Source organism: Thalassophryne amazonica, chromosome 12, assembly GCF_902500255.1.
Source record: "Thalassophryne amazonica chromosome 12, fThaAma1.1, whole genome shotgun sequence".
NCBI lineage: Eukaryota > Metazoa > Chordata > Actinopteri > Batrachoidiformes > Batrachoididae > Thalassophryne > Thalassophryne amazonica.
In genome coordinates, this window is record NC_047114.1 from 27956850 (window position 1) to 27981063 (window position 24214).

At 41.2% G+C, this 24214-nt stretch overlaps 1 protein-coding gene and 1 long non-coding RNA gene across 2 annotated transcripts; both read right to left on the reverse strand.

The window, feature by feature from the left end:
- Positions 1–6431: 6431 nt before the first annotated feature.
- On the reverse strand, positions 6432–7881 carry ptger4c (prostaglandin E receptor 4 (subtype EP4) c). The gene is made up of 2 exons (XM_034183994.1): positions 7021–7881; positions 6432–6898 (listed from the first exon to the last, which is right to left on the reverse strand). Exons 1-2 carry the CDS (start codon positions 7876–7878, stop codon positions 6464–6466), a joined length of 1293 nt encoding a protein of 430 aa, XP_034039885.1. The 5' UTR covers positions 7879–7881; the 3' UTR covers positions 6432–6463.
- Positions 7882–12499: 4618 nt separating this feature from the next.
- LOC117522661 lies at positions 12500–21171 on the reverse strand. The gene is made up of 3 exons (XR_004564280.1): positions 21161–21171; positions 15617–15618; positions 12500–12600 (listed from the first exon to the last, which is right to left on the reverse strand). It is a non-coding gene; the product is annotated as an uncharacterized LOC117522661 (long non-coding RNA).
- Between the last annotated feature and the right edge of the window lie 3043 nt (positions 21172–24214).

A 24214-nucleotide genomic window follows, 5' to 3' on the forward strand; every position in this document is an offset into this window, starting at 1 on the left:
GCTGATCTAGTTGGATTATTTTTTTGTCATCACCTGAACATCATCTTGAGTGGCCTTCGGCCACATGAGATGTCTGGTGTTTATATATATATATAGCTGACCCTTCTCACACAGCTGACCCTTCTCACCCTGCACACGGTCTGTTCAAACCACTCCCCTTGGGCAGAAGGCTACGGTCCATCCGGACCAGAACCTCCCGCCATAAGAACAGTTTCTTCCCCTCTGCCGTTAGACCCATGAACTCCTCATAACTCAGTCACCTTAAGCTTAACTCTGTCACTTTATCATCTTATCACGGGTCACTTTAGACAGTGTACTTTGTTTTTTAATTGCACTCCTCCCACTGCACTGTTTTTTCTGTTTCTCTGTTTTTCTGTTGCACACAGCCTTTCATATTTCATATTTCTTTTTTTAATCTTAGATTTTATCTTATTTTGACACATATGTTATATTTTATCTTAGCATTTTATCTCTTCTTAATGTTGCACCATTGTACCGAAGCAAATTCCTAGTCTGTGAATCCTGTTCACTGGCAATGGCAATAAACTTCTTCTGATTCTGATTCTGATATATATATCACACTATGTCTAGGCAAAATTTGGTGCATTTACCATAAAACTCAGTCTTTTCACATCTGCCCCACTATGCAGTGCATCCGGAAAATATTCGTAGCACTTCACTTTTCCGCATTTTGTTATGTTACAGCTGCAGTTGCATTGCTGCATTCATCTTTCCCTCAATCCTGACTAGTCTCCCAGTTCCTGCTGCTGAAAAACATCCTCACAGCATGATGCTGCCACCACCATGCTTCACTGTAGGGATGGTGCCTGGTTTCCTCCAAACATGACGCCTGGCATTCACACCAAAGAGCTCAATCTTTGTCTCATCAGACCAGAGAATTTTGTTTCTCATGGTCTGAGAGTCTATCAGGTGTCTTTTGGCAAACTCCAGGTGGGCTGCCATGTGCTTTTTTTTTACCTCCACCAATGAAGTTGGGTGGTTATGTTTTCACCCATTTGTTTGGTTGTCTGTTTGTGAAACGCTTGTAACCCACAATTTTTCATGTATCATTATGAACCTATTATTATTATTATTACTACAGAAGATTCATATCCTGATAGGCAAGAACCGATTCAGTTTTCAAGGTCAAAGTCAGGAAAAATCTGGGAAAACTGGAAAAATCCTAATCCTTGAATGAATTTTCAGAAATTCATAACTGTCAAAAAAGATGCAATTTCTTTCATATTTGAGAGTGGTATGTAAGATGGTATCCTTAATTGGCTGACAAAGTTTGATCCAGAGTTGATGCATATTACAGATTTTGTGGCCATTTAAATTTAACATTGAAAACCCCATTTAATGTATATTTTACATTATATCTTAATCAAACGTGCCCCAGTCACTCTCATATTTGAACTGAGGTGCAGACTGGCACTCACTATCATCTGACAAATTTTGATCTGGATCCAATTTGGATTGTGAATTTTGTGGACATTTGAATTTAATATTGAAAAGCCCATTTGGTGTACATTTTGCATTATATCTCAATCAAAAGTCCCTCAATCACTCCCATTTTTCTCTTATGGATTTACCTACACTGCCAAAATTGGATGGAGGTTCCTGTTGTGAAAGTGTAGGAACACGGACCCACAACAGGGGGCGTAAAAGAACGGGCAATGGAAAAGCCAAACAGTAACAATTTAATGTTGTAAATTGTGCACAACGGAATACAGACAACAACCAGTTTGGAACTACAGTCAGTTACACATTGGATGACGTGTGGGCAGGCTTGAGGATAGGAGACGCCCGTCCAGAACCGAGCCGGATCCCACACGGCCCTCACCGCCAACGGATCTGAAGAACACCGGAGCCGCCAAGTCCTGGGTCCCCAGGTGGTCACCGTCTCCAGCTGTCAGACCTGGTACTGCTGGCAGAGAACAGAAACCGCACAGGTGAGTGTGAGTACGCACACTCAGTAATTCCACAGTCTGTGTTCTTTTGGGAGGGAGCACCTCCACCTCCAGTCACACACTCGTGCAGCTCCTGTCTAACCACTTATCTGGTTGGGGTGTGAAGCGAAGCCGTCGCTGATCACACCAAACGCCAATCCCACAGATAAGGCAACACCACAGGAAAACGGCTGCAAAGAAGTTCAGACTATTAGTCAGCATTCAATACAGCAGAGAATATTACCTCCAAGGTAGCTGATTTCTCGGCGAGGAGGTGGAGTTGCAGTCCGGCCTTTATGGTGATGGTGATGAGTTGAAGAAGTGACAGCTGGTGCTGATGATGAGTGACAGCTGTCACTCCCAGTGGCTCCAGCGCCCTCTCGTGCTTGAAGCCCGCACTCCAAGCAGGGCACCATCTGGTGGTGGTGGGCCAGCAGTACCTCCTCTTCAGTGGCCCACACAACAGTTCCAGTTTTATTCCTGTTTGTCTATCTTTCAATTATTAGTCAGAAACCAAGTGCTAAAAAGCAGTGACAAATTGTACATAACAAAGAAAATCAATGTTCTGTGAAAATTATCTGAAAAAGAATTCAGACATGGAAAAAGTTGAAAAACAACAACCTGACAATGCCACAAAATACCCAACTTTGATTCAAGTGCATAAACGTAATATATACTCCTGAGTCCTGACATTTGATCACATCTAATTCAGCTTATGAAAATCCACTTCTAACAGGACTTTGACCTTGAAATTTTTTCCAAAGTATAAATTTTAGAATTGGAAACTAGTGTTGGTGGAGGTTTATGATCTATGAATGTGGTGCTCTAGTGCTAAGGAGTAGCTTCTGTCTGATGCTGCAGAGATGGTTGTCCTTCTGGAAGGTTCTCCTCTCTCCACAGAGGAATGCTGGAGCTCTGACATAGTGACCATTAGGTTGTTCACCTCCCTGACTAAGGCCCTTCTCCCCTGATCACTCAGTTTAGACTGGTGGCCAGCTCTAGGAAGAGTCCTGGTGGATCTGAATGTCTTAAATTTACAGATGATGGCAGCCACTGTGCTCATTGGAACCTTCAAAGCAGCAGAAATGTTTCTGTACCCTTCCCCAGATTTGTGCCTTGAGACAATCCTGTCTCAGAGGTCTACAGACAATTCATTTGATATGCACTGTCATCTGAGGGACCTTGTATATAGACAGGTGTGTGCCTTTTCAAATCATATCCAATCAACTGAACTTACTCCAGGTGGACTCCAGTTAAACTGTAGAAACATCTCAAGGATGATCAGTGGAAACAGGATGCACTTGAGCTCAATTTTGAGCTTCATGGCAAAAGCTGTGGATGGTTATGTATACGTGATTTCTTATTTTTTAATAAATTTGCAAAAATCTTTAAAAAAAAAACAAAACTTTTTTTTAGGGTTTTTTTTTTTTTTTTTTTAGAAAAATCTAAAAAACAAACAAACAAACAAAAAAACAAACAAACAGCCTTTTGGAATAAGGCTGTAACATTAAAAATGTGGAAAAAAGTGAAGTGATGTGAATACTTTCTAGATGCACAGCATGTGATTCAGACACAACAGAGATGCCGTTTTCTGTTTTCTTACATACCCAATCCATTCCAACCACAATTACACAAAATAAAAATAAATAAATAAATAAATAAAAATAACAAAAATTGAGCTTGGCATGATATTTTTTTTTAATTACATATATATCAAAGTGTGAGCACTACAGTGACTTAGTGCTTAGCATTGTTGCCTCACAGCAAGAAAGGTTGTGAGATTGCTTCCACCTGTGGCCTTCCTATGTGGAGTTTGTGTGTTTTCCCCGTGTTTGCATGTGTTCCCTCCGGGTGCTCTGGCTTCCTCCTACTTCCAAAGACATGCAGGTTTGATGAAACATAGTTTAAATTGACCGTATGTGTGAATGTGTTTGTCTGATAGACCGGTATCCCGTCCAGGGTGCACCCCGCCTCTTGCCCAGTGACCCCTGGGATAGGCTCCAGCTCCTCTGTGACCCTTAATTGTAATGAATAGGTATAGAAAAGGAATGAATGACTGAATGAAACAATATCTGTGCAAAATTTGTCACCTTTACCATACAATGCACAATCGTAGTGGCATTTGACACATATTTGCCCTGCTACTAACTTGTACAAAGAAAAATGGCTGTACAAGTGATGATTTGTATTTTAAATAATCTTTATGTAGTTTGTCCAGTTACTTATGACCTCCAAAGCTAGATGGACTGTGTATATAAATGGCTGTAAATGACTAAATGGTTATTGTGATGTTTTTGTTAAGCCCTATAAATTAAAGTTCAAAGTCACCACAAGCACATCTTGATGGTTTCTCTTTAACTCTATTGTGGTGGTACACATAGGCAAAATCACAAAATGTGTCACTGTCTAACTACTGATGGACCAGACTGTATTTGTTCTTTTAATTTGGTGAGTTGTGATATGATGGCATCTATTTTTGGAGGGGTTATTCTTCACACAAGTTGGCTGGGATGGAATAACTCAGTCATTTACAATTGCTGTCCCAGCCCTACTTTTATAGTGTACATCTCTGATCATACACCGTTTATGTACCCGATATTGTATTTCTAACAGATATATCAGATTCGTACCTTATATTTCCGTGAGAAATATAAGATATTGTGTCATATTTTGAAAGCCCACAGGGACTTTTATTATGTTATCACAAATAATAAGAGTGAATGCACCTATTTCCTACCTTTTTCTCATATTTTTCAAACTTTTGCCTAGTTTGAGTGGACATAATGAAATTGTCCTCTAACCATCAAAGAAGTCAAACTGTCTTCAGTCTCATGTTTATTTCTTTGGCACATCCACCAAATGACACATCTCACACAGCATCAGGATTTTCATGTGTTCACTTTGACGGTTTACAAAAGCAGTTTTATAAAACAACATTGTATGCAAATCTGTCAAACAAAAGCTCCACTGTCCCTGACTGCTGCAGCATGAGGTCCACAGAACAGCAGCAGCATGCCGACACCAAGCAGCAGTGACAAGAGCAATGAATCCACTCTTCCAGCCAGGTGCATTAGGTTTTGCTTCAGCTTTTGTTGGATTTTTTTTTCTTTTTTTTTTTTTGAGAGAGAGATTATATAAACTACACTACAAATCAAAAATTTGATTTGATTTTATCAAACCTTTGATTGTTATTGTATATTTTGTTTTAGAAAATTTATTGTTAAAACATTGAGAATACCAGTGTTTCCATTTGCCTGGATACCTATATAACTGCCATCTTGAATTTTTTAAATGCTCCCTCTCCCCCAAAAAGGTTTTTGTCAATCATAGCTGAAAAGCAACCTCGAGCTTGGATTTAACTGACTAAACTTGACCAAGGAATGCAATGGTACCAAATTAGGGAAATGTAACCTATCCATATATCACCCATTTTGGATGGAAAAACTCGTGCTTCCATTAACTCTACTTCTAAATGACCTAGAGCTGCGATTTTAAGGGTTAAACTGACATTTTCTGGGTGGGAATTTACACATTTGCTAAATAATTAAAGGTTTACAAAATAAAAGTAAAAGTGTACTTACAATGGAACTAAAGTTTGTTTCCCTGACAAGCCCCACCATACAGCTGCATCAGTGGGCGTGGTCTACATGATGACAAAATAGCAGACATTTCCTTCTTCCTCTTCATTTCTAATTTCCCCATTTTGTTTTACTATCATGAGTTTTCTTTGCTGAAAAACTTCCAAAAAGGTGTAGTTTTTCCACAAACCAGTCAATAAATTATAGCAAACCTGATGAATGGCCCCAACTATTGTCAACACTCTATTCTATTTCAGACCAATAACACTGAAAAAAAAAAAAGAAAAAGACAAAAAAAAAAAATCTGTTCTAGTACATTGGATTTCTGAATGCGTACACAATAAACTTTCCAAACCTGTAGTTTTCGAATCTCCCCCGAAAAAGACAACGAAATGACACATGAGTACACAGGGAGTTGACCAATATGAGCACACACGTTTTACAAAGATCACATTCATGAAGCTTTTACATTCAGGGCCAGGTGGACAGTTGCCAAGTGCTGATTCAAGTGCTGATGGAGCTGCTGAGGCACTTTAGTCCACCTGCACTGATAAATGAGCTCTGATGGTGACGTGGACTTTACGTGCGTGTTTGCGCCTGACGAAGAGTGAAAGGAAAAAGCTGATCAGTGGGCGGAGCTTTGGTTCTGTTACTCAGCGCCACACCTTTTCTGTTTCTTCAGACAGAAGCGCTTCCTGAGCGGAAACCAGGAGGAGACATAGAGACATAATGTTTGTCCACTAAAGCCGTCTCACTGATCCACGACTTCTTGGTGGTTGGTGTAAACACTAACCTCTTCCATTCTCACGGGTATTTTGTCGCGGTTCTACCCGCTCCTGTCCTCTGACTGCAGCTTTAAACTCAATCAGTTGGCTTCTCGTTCCCGTGCAACGCGGTTTGGCACACAGGTTATTTACGCAGCGGCGTTTCTGCGCCTTAGCCACGGATCGCGCAAGTCTCGACGCCGAACGGGTGGAAGCTGACCTGGTCGGTGTCGTAGTCACACGTTTGTTTCACCGTGAAGTCTGTGAATGATTTATTCCTGACTGGAAGCTGCTGTTCCACATCATTCCTATAGCCGGCTGTGCGTAATGACGCGTAGCTGGTGTCGTTGCTGTGCACAGACGGAGGAGAGTTCTGACCTGCTTCCCAGGCAGTGTTGTCTCGGCCGTCTTTAACTTGAGACATTGTTCTCTTCAGTCTGCCGCAGCCCTTCAGCAGCAGGTTCTTTCGGCACAGAATGTACACCCACGGGTCTAAAATCGGGTTGAACGAGGCGAAGCGGATCGCCAGTAGATCGCTGCGGTAGTCCGGTTTGCCTCCGGCTGCAACATGAGCAGGACCGTAGAGCTGGTTAACGAAGATCCGCACCTGTAAAACGGCACAGAAACGTTAGAGAACCAATCGCAACATTTCAAACAACAGAAAAAAAAAAAAAAAAAAAAAAAAAAAAAAAAAAAACCCGAAGCAAAACAAAAGTGTTTGATCCTTACCACTAAGGGGATGGAGCAGATCAGGAAAACGATGGTCATGAAGACCAGCAGCCAGAACATTTGGATCTCTGCCGCTGATGCGACGGAGGGCAGCCGCGGGAAGCACCTCTTCGACCCTCCCTGCTCACACAGCTCCGTCCGGACTATCCCTGTCCTCTGGTTCATCCCCACCAGCGACCGGCACACCGCCAGATTACACAGAACCGTCACTGCGATCAGCAGCAGCATCACGCCGCCGTACAGGAACGAGTAGCACGCGCCGAGTAGATCCGTCGCCCTCCAGTCCAGAAAGCACCACGTTCCGGGGAAGTGTCTGACGTGCTGGCCGAAGCCGAAACTGGGCAAGATGCTGAGCACGATGCTGGCCAGGTAGGTGATCATTAGCGCAAAGCGCGCCGTCGTCCGGTCCACGTGCTGGGAGTAGAAATACGCGTGGTTTATGGCCAGGTAGCGCTCCACGGCCATGGCGCACAGGATGGACATCCCGGCCGAGCCGAAGAAGAGCATGGAGAAGGAGAAGAAGTGGCACAGCAGCGCTCCGCCGGGCCAGCGGCTCCACACGTAGGTGGCGATCACCACCGGGCTCGTGAAGCACGTGCCCAAAAGATCCGTGATGGCCATCCCGCACACCAGCGTGTAGAACGTGGTTTCCTTCTGCTCTTTTTTGGAGGTGCACAGCACCACTATGGCGATCAGGTTCCCCAGGACACCCACGGCGAACATCGTGGCCGAAATGACCAGAGACGTGGACTCCAGCCGGAGCGTCGGGAACGCGCTGTGGTTGTGGCTGACGGACAGAGGCGGCGGCAGCTCAGAAACATTAGTGTCCACAAATACAAAGGTGTCGTTGATCATCATTAATGCACTGAAAGTGTGAAAAACTTTCAGGAATGTTGGAAGAAGTGAACGCGGAGCTGCAGAACTCAGACCGAGACCTGCGATCAGACGCCTACTGGCTCTGCGGAGCGCGCCTGCTTGTATTTGCGCTCTTCGGAGCTGCGGGTATTTAAACGGTGTGCTGATGTCAGGAGAGTGACGCGCAGCCTCGTGGCTCAGCTCTCCTGATTCCACCGGATCACACTTCTGCAGCCAAATCGTTAATATTCGAGTTCATTGACTGCGCGCTCCAAAGAGGAACAGTGGCGTCAGTCCATTTCAGCGGAGCGCAAAAATAAAAGACCTCTGTGAATGTCGGAGAGTGGAAGTAAACACGGTTCGTTGGTGAACATTAAGCAAAATCTTTAAGACGACAGCAGTGCCAAAACCTCAGCACCACGGACAGCGATATAAAAGGCGTCAGCACCACGGACAGCGATATAAAAGGCGTCAGCACCACGGACAGCGATATAAAAGGCGTCAGCACCACGGACAGCGCCTCCGCTCCCACTGACAGCAAACAGGAGCGAAATATTGATTTTCCTCAGGTGGACTCTAATTAAGCTGTAGAAACATCTCAAGGATGATCAGTGGAAACAGGATGAACCTGAGCTCAATTTTGAGCTTCATGGCAAAGAGTGTGAATACTTATGTAAGCGTGCTTTCTTAGTTTTTTATTTTTAACAAATTTGCAGAAATCTAAAAAAACATTTTTACATTGTCATTATGGGGTACTGTGTGTAGAATTTTGAGGAAAAAAAGTATTTCATCCATTTTGGAATAAGGCTGTAACATAAAATGTGGAGAAAGTGCAGTGCTGTGAATACTTTCTGGATGCACCATATTTCTATACAATCTGGTGAAATTCCCAATGATCTTAAAATGGCAGGAGTTGTACCACTTTATAAGAAAAATTGAGCTAGTTATACAGGATCAGTTTTTTTAAATTGCAACATAATCTTTTATAGAATTTATAGTCAGGTTTTAGATCATGTTATTCCAATGATGCCTGTTTACTGCATCTGTTTGATCATATAAAAGCTGAATGTAATAAAGGTACTTACACTTGAATGGTCATGTTGTACCTGCAAAAAGCATTTGATACTGTTAACCACAATATTCTGTTATTTTAATTGAAATGTATCAGGCTGAACTCTCTGTCAGTAAAGTGGTTTGAGTTTTATCTCTCAGATCAAATGCAAGTTGTCGATGTAGATGGTGTATGATTTATTGGTAGGAATGTGTTCACAATGAAGTCACCCAGGAGTCAGGTTTTTGATCCAGAAGTCAAAAAACAGTATATTTAATTGAACATTCATATTGTGGTGTCCAGAGTGTGCTTGGGTATCAATCAGCTTTTTATTCATTTTAAATCCTCACTGCAAACATTTGTTATTCTCTTAAAATGTCCATCTGTAACTGAGGGACTGCATTCACACACTGCCCTGTAATCACACCCCTGTGCTCACATTCTGATATTCCAAGAGCACACAGTGAAACTGTATAACTCTCAGGGGTCCATGGGAGTTTTGTTTGTTTGGTGGTGAGAAAGTTGCATCATGATGAAATATTGAAAGTGAAGATTGATTTAGTGACTAAATGTTAACTCCAGACTTAAAACTTTCTTTCATATATATATATATATATATATATATATATATTTTTTTTTTTTGTCGTCAAAATATCATTGCAGTGCATGAGCTATGGCTTTAGGACACAATGGGTTTTGGCAGGTCCACAACACTTTATGCCTCGATATTGATTATTTTCTATTAATTTTGTTATGTTTCATAAGGTGTATATACATTTTGTCACAAGAGGTATTAGTCCATGGGCTAAGCAGGTTTTTGGTACCACCTAAGGGGACAAAATGACATTTATAATCCAGCGTCAGTGTATCATGGCCTACACAAAAATGTATGATAGCTGTCCCAGGGTGGTAGCTGTAGCCAGGTAGGGGTCAGTGAAGAATTACACAGAGGTCAAACTTTAAAAATGCTCTAATCATGTTGAAAACTATATCACATTACTTGTCTGATCATAATGATTTCAAAAAGGTAAAGTTTGGACCATCTATGATGGAATGTTCTGGAGTTATAGGGTCAAAACAGAAAAAATGGTGAGAAAGGTCAATTTCAGTTTGTACAGGGGTCAAAAATTAAAGTTGCTCCAATTTCAGTAAAAAAAAAAAAAAAAAGCAAATTATTGTTTGGGTGAAGAAAGTTCTAAAAAGGAATAGTTTGTACCATCTGTCATGCTTAGTTATCATGTTGCAGGGTAACATATGTCACATGTCATAGAATTCAATGGATGTTGACCTTGTTTGACCTTTACTTTGGAGACAAAGCATTCAGCACAGTCAAAACTATTCCATTTATTGATCCTTTTAGTTCAACCAATAATTTGCATCATTTTTTACTGAAATTGGAGCAACTTTAACTTTTGACCCCTGTACAAACTGAAATTGACCTTTGTCACCATTTTTGCTGTTTTGACCCCATAACTCCAGAACATTCCATCATAGATAGTCCAAACTATACCTTGTTGGAATTGTTATGATCAGACAAATAATGTGATATAGTTTTCTACATGATTGGAGCATTTTTAAAGTTTGACCCCTGCATAATTCTTCATTGACCCCTACCTGGCTACAGCTACCACCCTGGGATGGCTATCATACATTTTTGTGTAGGCCATGGTACACTGAAGTTGGATTCTAAGTGTCATTTTGTCCCTTTAAGTGGTAATGATTAGGTCAAAATTCATGAATGGCTCATGGACTATATTGACTCTGCTCTTCTTTTTCCCATTTGAACACACACACACACACACACACATATATATATATATATATATATATATATATACACTCAACAAAAATATAAATGCAACACTTTTGGTTTTGCTCCCATTTTGTATGAGATGAACTCAAAGATCTAAAACTTTTTCCACATACACAGTATCACCATTTCCCTCAAATATTGTTCACAAACCAGTCTAAATCTGTGATAGTGAGCACTTCTCCTTTGCTGAGATAATCCATCCCACCTCACAGGTGTGCCATACCAGATGCTGATTAGACACCATGATTAGTGCACAGGTGTGCCTTAGACTGTCCACAATAAAAGGCCACTCTGAAAGGTGCAGTTTTGTTTTATTGGGGGGGATACCAGTCAGTATCTGGTGTGACCACCATTTGCCTCATGCAGTGCAACACATTTCCTTCGCATAGAGTTGATCAGGTTGTCAATTGTGGCCTGTGGAATGTTGGTCCACTCCTCTTCAATGGCTGTGCGAAGTTGCTGGATATTGGCAGGAACTGGTACACGCTGTCGTATACGCCGGTCCAGAGCATCCCAAACATGCTCAATGGGTGACATGTCCGGTGAGTATGCCGGCCATGCAAGAACTGGGACATTTTCAGCTTCCAAGAATTGTGTACAGATCCTTGCAACATGGAGCCATGCATTATCCTGCTGCAACATGAGGTGATGTTCTTGGATGTATGGCACAACAATGGGCCTCAGGATCTCGTCACGGTATCTCTGTGCATTCAAAATGCCATCAATAAAATGCACCTGTGTTCTTAATCCATCACAGACACCTGCCCATACCATAACCCCACCGCCACCATGGGCCACTCGATCCACAACATTGACATCAGAAAACCGCTCACCCACACGACGCCACACATGGTCTGCCATCTGCCCTGGACAGTATGAACCGGGATTCATCCATGAAGAGAACACCTCTCCAACATGCCAAACGCCAGCGAATGTGAGCATTTGCCCACTCAAGTCAGTTACGACGACGAACTGGAGTCAGGTCGAGACCCCGATGAGGACGACAAGCATGCAGATGAGCTTCCCTGAGACGGTTTCTGACAGTTTGTGCAGAAATTCTTTGGTTATGCAAACCGATTGTTTCAGCAGCTGTCCGAGTGTCTGGTCTCAGACGATCTTGGAGGTGAACATGCTGGATGTGGAGGTCCTGGGCTGGTGTGGTTACACGTGGTCTGCGGTTGTGAGGCTGGTTGGATGTACTGCCAAATTCTCTGAAACGCCTTTGGAGACGGCTTATGGTAGAGAAATGAACATTCAATACACGAGCAACAGCTCTGGTTGACATTCCTGCTGTCAGCATGCCAATTGCACGCTCCCTCAAATCTTGCGACATCTGTGGCATTGTGCTCTGTGATAAAATTTATTGTGGGCAGTCTAAGGCACACCTGTGCACTAATCATGGTGTCTAATCAGCATCTTGATATGGCACACCTGTGAGGTGGGATGGATTATCTCAGCAAAGGAGAAGTGCTCACTATCACAGATTTAGACTGGTTTGTGAACAATATTTGAGGGAAATGGTGATATTGTGTATGTGGAAAAAGTTTTAGATCTTTGAGTTCATCTCATACAAAATGGGAGCAAAACCAAAGTGTTGCATTTATATTTTGAGTGTATATCTCTGTGTGTGTGTGTTTGTTTGTGTTTTTCCCAAATAACGGCATCTCATAAAACGTCACTCTCTACAGATTTGAAATCACTGTACACAATACTATTGGACACCATTTGATTTGTGAAATTTTACATTAATTTCCACAAAATGTTAACTTTTGTCAAAATTGGTGGAGTCTAAACTCAACTGTGGTCTGATTTCATCTGGAGACAGTGATTCCACAACAAATGTGGCATTGGTATGCTTTTACTTCTTGTTTTGTAAAGCTGAAGAAAAAATAAATTAACCAATTCCATTTTTTTGCTTTCAAAGTATCTGACTGGAATAATCCTTTCACTCGCTTCAGCTGGATGGTTTGCTGTTGCACTTTGTGAACAACTGCATGAAAAAAATAGTCCAACAGTTTAAGAACAATGTTTCTCAATGTTCAATTGCAAGGAATTTAGCGATAACATCATCTACAGTCCATAATATATTCAGAAGATTCAGAGAATCTGGAGAACTTTCTACACATAAGCGGCAAGGCCGAAAACCAAACCTGAATGCCCGTGACCTTCAGTCCCTCAGGTGGTACTGTATTAAAAACCGACATCATTGTGTAAAGGATCTTACCACGTGGCTCAGGAACACTTCAGAAAATCATTGTCAGTTAACACAGTTCGTCGCTACATCTACAAGTGCAAGTTAAAACTCTATCACTCAAAGCGAAAGCCATACATCAACAACATCCAGAAATGCCATTAATTTGAAATGGACAGACGCAAAGTGGAAAAGTATGCTGTGGTCTGATGATTCCACATTTCAAATAGTTTTTAGAAATCATGGACATCGTGTCCTCCAGACAAAAGAGTAAAAAGACCATCCAGATTGTTACCAGTGCAAAGTTCAAAAGCCAGCATCTGTGATGGAATGGGGTGTGTTAGTACCCATGACATGGGCAACTTTCACATCTGTGATGACACCATCAATGCTGAAAGGTACATCCAGGTTTTGGAGCAACACATGCTGCCATCCAAGCACCATCTTTTTCAGGGATGTCCCTGCTTATTTCAGCAAGACAATGCCAAGCCACATTCTGCACGTGTTACAACAGCGTGGCTTTGTAGTAAAAGAGTGCGGGTACTAGACTGGCCTGCCTGCAGTCCAGACCTGTCACCCACTGAAAATGTGTGGTGCATTATGAAGTGCAAAATACGACAATGGAGACCCCGGACTGTTGAACAACTGAAGTCGTACATCAAGCAAGAATGGGAAAGAATTCCACCTACAAAGATTCAACAATTACTGTCCTCAGTTCCCAAATGCTTATTGAGTGTTGTTAGAAGGAAAGGTGATGTAACACAGTGGTAAACATACCACTGTCCCAGCTTTTTTGAAACGTGTCCATTTCAAAATGAGCAAATATTTGCACAAAAACAATAAAGTTTATCAGTTTTAACATTAAATATCTTGTCTTTGTGGTGTATTCAATTGAATATAGGTTGAAGAGGATTTGCAAATCATTGTATTCTGTTTTTATTTACATTTTACACAATGTCCCAACTTCATTGGAATTGGGGTTGTATAATCATACTGTACAGAGTAGTACTATGTATTCTGCATGCAGTTATATAGATAAATCTATCCATTTTGGCATTAAGTGTCACAGTGGTGGGGTATCACAGCAGTCATAGGGTATGAAGTAGGGTACACCCTGGATAGGCTGTTGCAGGGTCACATATAGACAGACAAATTTTATGTGTATGAATATGTGTGTGTGTGTGTGTATTTATGTATATGTATTATGTGTAATATTTTATCCTTATTCATTTGTACTTTAATACATTGATAAGCAGGAATAGGTCCAGGCTGGGGATTCATTAAATAATAAGGAATCTGAATTTAACTTTTGATTATTAGCTGAGCCATCGTATCATCCAAAGAATTAGCTTAAAGTCATCTATAACTAACAGGAAAACACATATTTTGGCTTGAGCTATGGCTATTGTGGAAGCCAGTTGGTGGCCTGACTGGCCTCTGATTGGCCCATTGTACTTCGTATAGTGATGGAGCCAGAAATCACACTTGACCTCTTTTGCGATCCCATGCTTTGTGTTTTGAGGTAGGCAAAAAAAACACTTTTCAACACATACACACTAGGCATGTGAATCTCATCACGGACAACGATTCGATACGCACCTCGATAAACTACCAGCAATACAATACATATAGTGATACATGACAATACTGATGATACGATGCGATACGATTCACCCTTGTTCCTGATTCGATGCGATTTGATATGTATTTGATAGAGATTCAGTTCTTCACAATGCGATACAATGTACAGTAATTTGGTGTGATAAGTTCCAACTGCTTGTTGCAGTTCTGGCGGACTTCCATGTTTGTTTTGGTAGAAATGTGCTTTCTGACTTCTGTCCATGGTGCATTCAATGTGCTTCGGAAAAAAATTGATGCCTAGGAAAAAAACCGATGCAAGCAGGCAGCGAGCGATATGTCATGATTTCACCAGTCAATTGAATTGATGGACAGTGAATGAATTGATGCACTCGCATCGCACACGTTTGTATCTAGGTACTGATTTCTATCGATTCATCTCCACATGCCTAATACACACATTTGTAGGAAGGAGCTTCAGCTCTATAAATGTGGCTGTGCTGTTCTGTAGTATCTGGGTGCAGGTCTGCTGTGTGTTCCAGGGCCAAAAAAAAAAGTCAGTAGGTTGTCAAGCCTTTGCTCACCAGGCTCCATCTTTAATAGTTTATCAGCCAACATCAGACTGACAAATGCAGTTGAAGCTTATCTTTGTTCTAGTGTTCATAATTAATGAATTGAGTCTAATTATATTTTAATATATTTCTTATAGTGTGCTGTTTGTTTTATTTATTTTGGTTGTGTGTGACTGTGTTTTAAATTATGTAATTTCTGTTTTATTTGCAAAGCACTTTGTACATGTTTGTAAGCTCTTTATGAATAGATTTGATTTTGTCAGCCCTCCAGGTATTGTTACAGTGTGTTCTTTAGTGAGCAAACAAACACTCTCCCACAGTACAAATGTCCCAAGAGACATTGGAAAGGAAAACATCATTAGGGGATGCTTCTTCTTCTTTTTTTTTTTTTTTGAGGAGAATCCATTGTTTAGTTCTGTTTTTATTTAAAAAAAAAAAAAAAAAAAAATCAAAGCCCCAAAATTAAAATCTTTCTGAATGATCCCGTTGACGTTTTAAAGAGTAACTTTTATTTTCAGATTTACTGAACAAAACACGGCTGACAGCCCACGTTCTGAAGGGAATGAGTCTGACAGAAAGGACAAACAACAACTGTCAGTCACGCTGTAAACAACAAAGCTTTTCCTCTGTCCCTGTCATTCATGAGGAAACATTTGCTCTTTTGGTAGTGTTTTTCAGTAAAGCGGCTGTTCTCAGTAACTGCCCAAGAAAAAGGAATAATGCCTGAAAACAAAAAACAAAATATTTTAACTCACAACAGCTGAGTTGCTGATAATGGAGCTGATAATGGAACAATGATAATGTATTTTTCACAGTAAAAGTTATTGTGCTGTTAGCCCTGCTTTTGCATTAAAATGCTTTTATTGTGATGCACCTTTGGCAACATAAGCTATCTGAGACAATCTTTGCAAACATTGCTACCACTAACATCACACTTAGGGTACTATCTCACTGGGCTATGACTGTTGGAGAGTGCATCAGTGACAAATTCTCAATTGGTATGTCACTGAATCAGTAATACAACAAATTACTGCATGTTGCCTGAATATGGGCCAAATATCACACAAACTCATGGCAAAAATGTTAGCATACGTATCACATGAGTGCTGCTCGAATGCCACGTGGCAGTCTCAGGAATGTTGAGTGCAGCCTTCGCAGGTGCAAGGATCTGCTGACTTGCATGCACATACCGTGCTGCATTCTCACAAATGTTGATTGCCACTCGAGCCAGCTGAAACGATAAGATGTTTGCAAACAAAGGGCTCAGGATAGCTGTGGGTTGATGTTATCCTGCTATTCCCCTGTTGGTTTGTGAAAAAAGGCTGTCGAAATCCGCCCAACTGTAGCCAATAAGGAACAGCCCTGTAAAAAAAAAAAAAAAAAAAAAACCCAAATAAAACAAATAATAAATTGATAATAAATAATAACTAAAAACGTAGGAAGAAAAGTGTGGACAGCACAGTCACTGCCTTGCAGAATGATGTCCAGGAGCTGCATCCCATCAATATTATTGTCCCTGCTGTATCCATTGTCCTCTCCTCCTGGGAATGATCAGTACCATCCTCCACTTATACAAAGTGTTTTAGCAGCTGTCAGTAGCTTCATCTCTTAGGTTCACTTACAGTACGATTGCTGAGAAAACAAGCCTTATAACATTTAACGTAAACATAATGAAAACCACAGTACAGTCCTCCAAAATATGTATATTATATGTTATATTATATTTAATAAACACCCAAACCAATACTACCCTGTTAGCTGGTTGGGGTTTGAACTTAAAGAGAGGGGCGTGTTCAGGCTTCTTTCGTCACACACTGAGCCACCCATGCTTTATGTATTAATGAGTTCATCATGAATCAGAGCAGGAAAGGCCATCAATATGGTCACGTCCAGATACAGCCTTCACATTGGCTGTTCCGGGTCTCTACAGAAAAGCTATGGGTGACATGGGACTATTTTTATGAGTTTTGTAGGGTCATTAATAATCATGCACCTCTTATAGTGATCAAGGTCAAAGGTCACCATCTTCCCTGGGTGAACGGCAAACTGCTGCATCTTTTTAAGCAGAGGGATAAGGCATGGAGGAAGTATCGATCTACAAGAGATCCTGTTGATTGGGAAGCTTATAAACGTCTTAGAAATACCTGTACAACATATACCAGAAATGCCAAATCTAACTACTGTAAAAAATGTTTAGCAAATAATTTTAAGAATTCAAGACATTTCTGGAAAAAACTTAATAATGTGTTAGGTGAATCTGATTTTGCATCCTTTAACATGCTTATCAATAATAATTATGCTTCTGATCCTTTGGCTATAGCAAATGCCTTCAGTCAGCACTTCTCCCGTTCACCGCAAGGTCAATTTACTGGTAACTCTTTCCTGTCTTTTGATACTTTGTCTTGTAATAGCTCATTTGCATTTGGACAAGTCAGTCCAGCTGAGGTTGAGTGGGCCATTGATGGGCTCTTCTCTAGTTCAAGTGTAGGTCCGGATGGTATTGAAGTTAAGTTTATTAAGCTTGCATCTTATGTTCTTTCCTTTCCTTTAGCTGATCTCTTTAATTTATCTTTGTCCACATGCGTTATGCCCACTGGCTGGAAATGTGCAAGGGTTATTCCACTTCACAATAATACTCCAATTGTTCCTGTTGAGCAATTTAAATATTTAGGTCTTTAGATTGATCCTTCTCTTTCTTTTACAAACCATATTCAATCTATTACAAATAAAATTATATATCAATTGGAAGTACTTTATCAGTCAATTAATTGTTTTAATTGTTCTGTAAGAAAGAGGATTTATAACTCCCCGTTCTTGATTATAGTGATATAGTTTATCAAAATACTTCATCTTCTCATCTTAAACCACTTAATGTAATTTACAACAGTTTGTGTAGGTTTATTCTTCGCGGCCCCTTTATGACTCACCGTTGCGACCTTTATAACCAGTTGTCCTTGCTTACTCCATCCTCCGGATGACAATTTCACTGGTTGATATTTATTTTTAAATGCACTAATCTTAGTTATCCAGAATATTTAAAACAATATCTTACTCCTTTTGGTTCTTCTTATAGTTTGGGGCATGCATCTCAATCTTTTTTTGTTGTCCCACGAATTAATAAGGAAACTGGAAAATTCTCATTCAGACATAAAGCACCCTTTGATTGGAACAGCCTTCCTTCCTTCCTCTATCCACTCTATAACCTCTTTTTCTGCATTTAAAAGTAGCCTTGTACAACACCTTAAGAACATATGTAACTGTTTTTGATTTTGTTTGTCCATAACAATTCATTTTATTAATTTTGTATGGTAGTACCAATGGGAGAGTTAATTGTATGTAGTTGTATTGTTGCCCTTGTTTGTATATTTTGTTATGTATGTACTGTTGCATGTCTTGCCCATTGGATGTCTTGTTGTTATTATTGAGGACTCCCTCGAAAATGAGATTATGACTCTCAAAGGGTTTATCCTTTCAAGTTAAATAAATAAACATCACACAGGCTTTTTCCCAGTATATATACAGTGTGTATATATACAGTCTATGGGCCCTACTCAGTTAGTGTTGTGAGTGTGTAAACTGAAAAGAAAGTCACTTGAATTTACATGATTTAAATATGAACTTGTGTGCACATGATGACAATGCGCAACCGATGTACATATTTAAGTCATGTTTCCTTTTTTTCGGTGATCCAGTTCTGTCAAGACCCACACCATGCACTGTTAGCAGGTCCTGGAACTATTACAATTTGCTTATCGTGCTGTTGGAGGGACAGATGATACCATATTAACACTTTAAGATTTCTGTATGTGCATCTGGAGGGCTGTAAATCACAAACAAGGTTCCTCCATGACCATTTTTCTTCTTCATTTAACAGAATCCATCTATTAATTATGTCTGACAGAGTGAAGGTGCAGTGTGGACTGGACTCAAAATTGATTTGAGGCATTTTGGACTTCCTTAGGGGCAGATCTCAAAGTGTACAGCAGGTAACACCATGTCAGGGGTGTTTTACTACTTATGTCACACCCCATGAATGTGTGTTGTCACCTCTGCTATATATTTTATACACAGACTATTGCTACTCAGATATCCTGGACAGCATTTAATTAAATTTGTACATGATATAGCTTTAGTCAGCCCACTGTTGGGCCCATTGTTGAAACAGCAGTTCCTTTGTTAGAGTGTGGATAGGTTGGTGTGTGATTGATTGAATGTGTAGACAGGTGTCTTTTATACTGGTAACGAATTCAAACAGGTGCAATTAATATAGGTAAAGAGTGCAGAATAAGAGGGCTTCTTAAAGAAAAACTAACAGGTCTGTGAAAGCCAGAATTCTTGCTGGTTGTAGGTGATCAAATACTTATTTCATGCAATAAAATGCAAATTAATTATTTAAAAATAAGACAGTGTGATTTTCTGATTTTTTTAGATTCTGTCTCTCACAGTTGAAGTGTACCTACGATAAAAATTACCGACCTCTCCATTCTTTGTAGGTGGGAAAACTTGCACAATCAATAGTGGATCAAATACTTATTTGCCTCACTGTATATATTGGTCTTTTTATTGATCACAACCTCTCCTGGGACTAATGAACTGAGGCTATTTTAAAGATGGGGCAGCATGCTGAAAAAAACTTTTAGCTTGTTGCAGAACAGAATAAAGCCTTTATTGTCATTGTTCATACATATATACAATAAAATTTGTCCTCTGCATTTAACCATCGTAATTACAGTTAGACACAATCCAACCACTAGGAGCAGTGGGCAGCCACAGACTGGCACCCAGGGACCAACTTTATATAATATATATATATATATATATATATATATATATATATATATATATATATATATATATATATATATATATTATATTTAGATATTTCTGCGCTGTTCCACAATCTACCTGTTAGAGGACATTTAAGATTTCTAAAGCTAATAATATGCAACGTGAGTGAGTGTTACACCAGGATCATAGAGAAATGTAAGCCAAATTGTAGCATGTGAGGCATAACTGCATTGTGGACTGGCAGAAGACATTTTTCTAAATTTCTTAAAAATGAAAAACTAAGAAATCACAGGTACTTAAGTATTCACACCCATTGCTCAATATTTTGTTGATACATCTTTGGCAGCAATTACAGCCTCAAGACGTCTTGAATACGATACCACATGCTTGGTAGTTTTGTCCATTCCTCTTTGCAAAACCTTTCAAGCTCCATCAGGTTGGATGGGCAGCATCAGTGCTCAGCCATTTTCAGATCTCTCCAGAGATGTTCAGTCGGATTCAGGTCTGGGCTCTGGCTGGGCCACTCAAGGACATTCACAGAGTTGTCCTGAAGCCACTCCTTTGATATCTTGTGTGATTAGGATCATTGTCCTGTTGAAAGATGAACCGTCATCCCAGTCTGAGGTCAAGGGCGCTCTGGAGCAGGTTTTCATCCAGGATGTCTCTGTGCATTCCTGCATTCATCTTTCCCTCAGTCCTGACTTGTCTCCCAGTTCCTGCTGCTGAAAACCATCCCCACAGCATGATGCTGCCACCACCATGCTTCACTGTAGGGATTGTGCCTGGTTTCTTCCAAACATGACGCCTGGCATTCACACCAAAGAGTTCAGTCTTTGTCTCATCAGACCAGAGACTTTTGTTTCTCGTGGTCTGAGAGTCCTTCGGGTGTCTTTTGGCAAACTCCAGGCGGGCTTCCCTGTGCCTTTTACTAAAGAGTGGATTCTGTCTGCCCACTCTACCATACAGGCCTGATTGGTGGATTGCTGCAAAGATGGTTCTCCTTCTGGAAGGTTCTCTTCTCTCCACAGAGGAATGCTGGAGGTCTGACAGAGTGACCATAGAGTTCTTGGTCACCTACCTGACTAAAGCCCTTCTCCCCCTGTTCGCTTAGTTTAGACGGGTGACCAGCTCTAGGAAGAGTCCTGGTTGATCTGAACCTTTTCCATTTACAGATAATGGAGGCCACTGTGCTCATTGGGACCTTCAAAGCAGCAGAAATGTTTCTGTATCCTTCCCCAGATTTGTATATCGAGACAATCCTGTCTCAGAGGTCTACAGACAATTCCTTTGACTTCATGTTTGGTTTGTGCTCTGACATCCACTGTCAACTGTGGGACCTTATATGTAGCCAGGTGTGTGCCTTTCCAAATCATGTCCAATCAACTGAATTTACCCCAGGTGCACTCCAGTTAAGCTGTAGAAACATCTCAAGGATGATCAGTGGAAACAGGATGCACCTGAGCTCAATTTTGAGCTTCACGACAAAGGCTGATAATACTTATGTATGTGTGATTTCCTTTCTTTTTTTTATTTTAATACATTTGTAAAAAAATCTAAAATAAGTTTTTTCACATTGTCATTATTGGGTGTTGTGAACAGAATTTTGAGGTAAAAACGAATTTGCTCCATTTTGAAGTAACATAACAAAATGTGGAAAACGTGAAGCGCTGTGTTGTGAAAGTGTAGGAACACGGACCCACAACAGGGGGCGCAATGAACGGACAATGGGGAAAGTCAAATAACACTGTTTTTACTGTTGTGAAACAGGCACAACAAACACAACCGATTACAATATTGAGACTGAGTTCAATTACAACGGTGTCGTGTGGGCAGGCTCGACGATAGGAGACGTCTGTCCAAGTCGAACCGGAACCAACCCGATTTCCTCTGCCACCGAACCCCGGGAATACTGGAGCCGCCAAGTCCCGAATTCCCAGGTGGCCACTGCCTCCGCTCGTCGGATCCGGTACTGCTGGCAAGGAACAGAAACAGTCAGGTGTGGATGCGGCTGCACCCAGCAACACGGAGGGTGGAGAGTCCACCTCCACCTCTCGTCAACAACAATCAAGAAGTGTAGGAAGGTGAGTACTTATCCAAATGTTGTCTGGTAGTCAGCTGTCCTACAAATAATCAACAAGAATTACAACTATAGTTACTCGAATGTTTGGGCGAAGATTGTTACCTCTTTGATAAGGCGATATCTCGGCAAATGAGGTGGAGATGCTGTCCTGCTGATATACCTCCCTGTTGATTGGAATCAGCTGTCTCCAGTGATGGGTGACAGCTGTCATCCTGGCTGCTCCTGTAAGGCGGCAGCGCCCTCCGGTGCCTGGAGCCCGCACTCCAGGCAGGGCGCCCTCTAGTGGTGGTGGGCCAGCAGTACCTCCTCTTCAGCGGCCCACACAACACTGTGAACACTTTCTAGATGCACTGTGTGTGCTCAAGAACATTGACATATACACAGGCCTTTAAATGAACACATCGCTAACTTACAGGGACATGTCCATGAGTTTGCATGTTCTCCCCATGTTTGCGTGGGTTTCCTCCAGGTGCTCTGGTTTCCTCCCACATCCAAAGACGTGCAGGGTAGGTGAACTGGAAACTTAAAAATTGTCCAGGTCTCCCATGTACTACGACTTTTACTACTAGTCTACATACTAAATTACCTATACTACAATCTTCTCCTGTGATGTCTTATCTTTCTTATGTCTTATTATTTATTATATTATATACACTTTTTTCTTGAGCCACTTGCGTGGGTAGGGAGAGTTCCCATGGGACAAAAAAGCTTTTCAACCTACCATCCCTGGTTCTCAAGACCAGGCACCTAAGTGGCTCTACTCTACTCTTTTCTACTCTCCTATTTTACTCTTCCTTTTTAGATATTTAGATATACCTTAGTATACTGACATAGTTCCACCTTAGAATTGGAATATAATATATAAGATATACCTTACTGAATTTTCATGTAAAAGAGTCCCCCCAGATCCCTGGCAACCTGGTGTCCCACCCATGGGAAGTCACCAACTCTCATCTGCTGTGGAATCCGGCGATAAGCGCTGGCACCACTAGGCCTCAGGACCCATATCTGACGTACTTCTGTATGGCCCTCAGTGTGACTCGGTTTGACACCGTTGCTGAAACACAGTGTGAGCGTGTAATACTTCTAATATAATAGCGTGTAATTTATTACTCTTTGCTGTCTGTGAATGTGCGGGTATGATAAATCCTCCAGGCACTCGTTAACCATTTAGCGTATCTCAGACGCAGCTCCTATGAGCTCAGCAGCCAGAGCAGGATAATCGAATGGGGAGAAATGAAAGAATTCTTCATCTACCTCGGAGGAAAGGTCTGTGTGATGGTTGTTTGTGGCTGAGCGCGAGGTTCTCCATTTCTGTCTGTGTAAATGGACCCCCCCCCCCCCCCACTCTCCTGGATGGAAACCTCCTGGATGTGCATTTGCAGTTTTAACGTGCACACGCCGTCTGTCCTCCAACAATAAGCTGAAGCTTTCAGACGTCAGCGGCTCTGATGCCCACACTGATCAAACAGAGACACGTAGTCTCACCACCGGGGGGATTCACAACCACTCACATAACCGATGGGCTAGACATTTTAACCTCGGCCCTTCTGTTTATGTAAGTGTGCGTCATCATCCCCTCAGAGTTCTGAGTTGTACTTAGAATCCCCTAATCAGGTGTCCTGGGGGGACGCGCTGGGAGCAGGCTGACACAGTGCATGTGGTAAAACTGGTCAGAAGATCAGCCTTAATAGTGGAAATGGCTCAAGTGTGAACATCGCTTCTCACTAAGCCATCTAGAGGTCATGAGGTTTGAAGGTGTTTGTTTCAAACGCCATCATTGATTTGACGTCTTGAAGATAATCACAATGTGAGTTACACTGTAAGTATTGATGAGCACTTGACGCATTGACACACACAAAGACACAGAATGCAATTATACTGACACAAGCACTGATGTGAAATTAAAGCGATTCTTTAGGGTCACTTTAATTTGATGTTACTCGACTATTTGTGACTAAATAATCACTGCTGTGACCTTTACATTTGCATCTGAAACAAACCAAATGGCTTTCTGTCTGAGAGGCCCAGGGAACATTTTGAGTTTACATTTCTGTAACATTACATGATCCAGACATTTTGTACGTATACTCAGCAGCAGTACCCATGATCATGAAGATGCTAAGTACTGTTAGAGAGGGACAGCAAGCAAACTTGTGCATTCCTTCACTGTCTGACTAATCCAGTCTGGGAGTCATCCACGCAGATTCAGTGTGGGTATGGCAAACATGCAGTGCCCACACAACATTCTCAGGGAATGTTGATT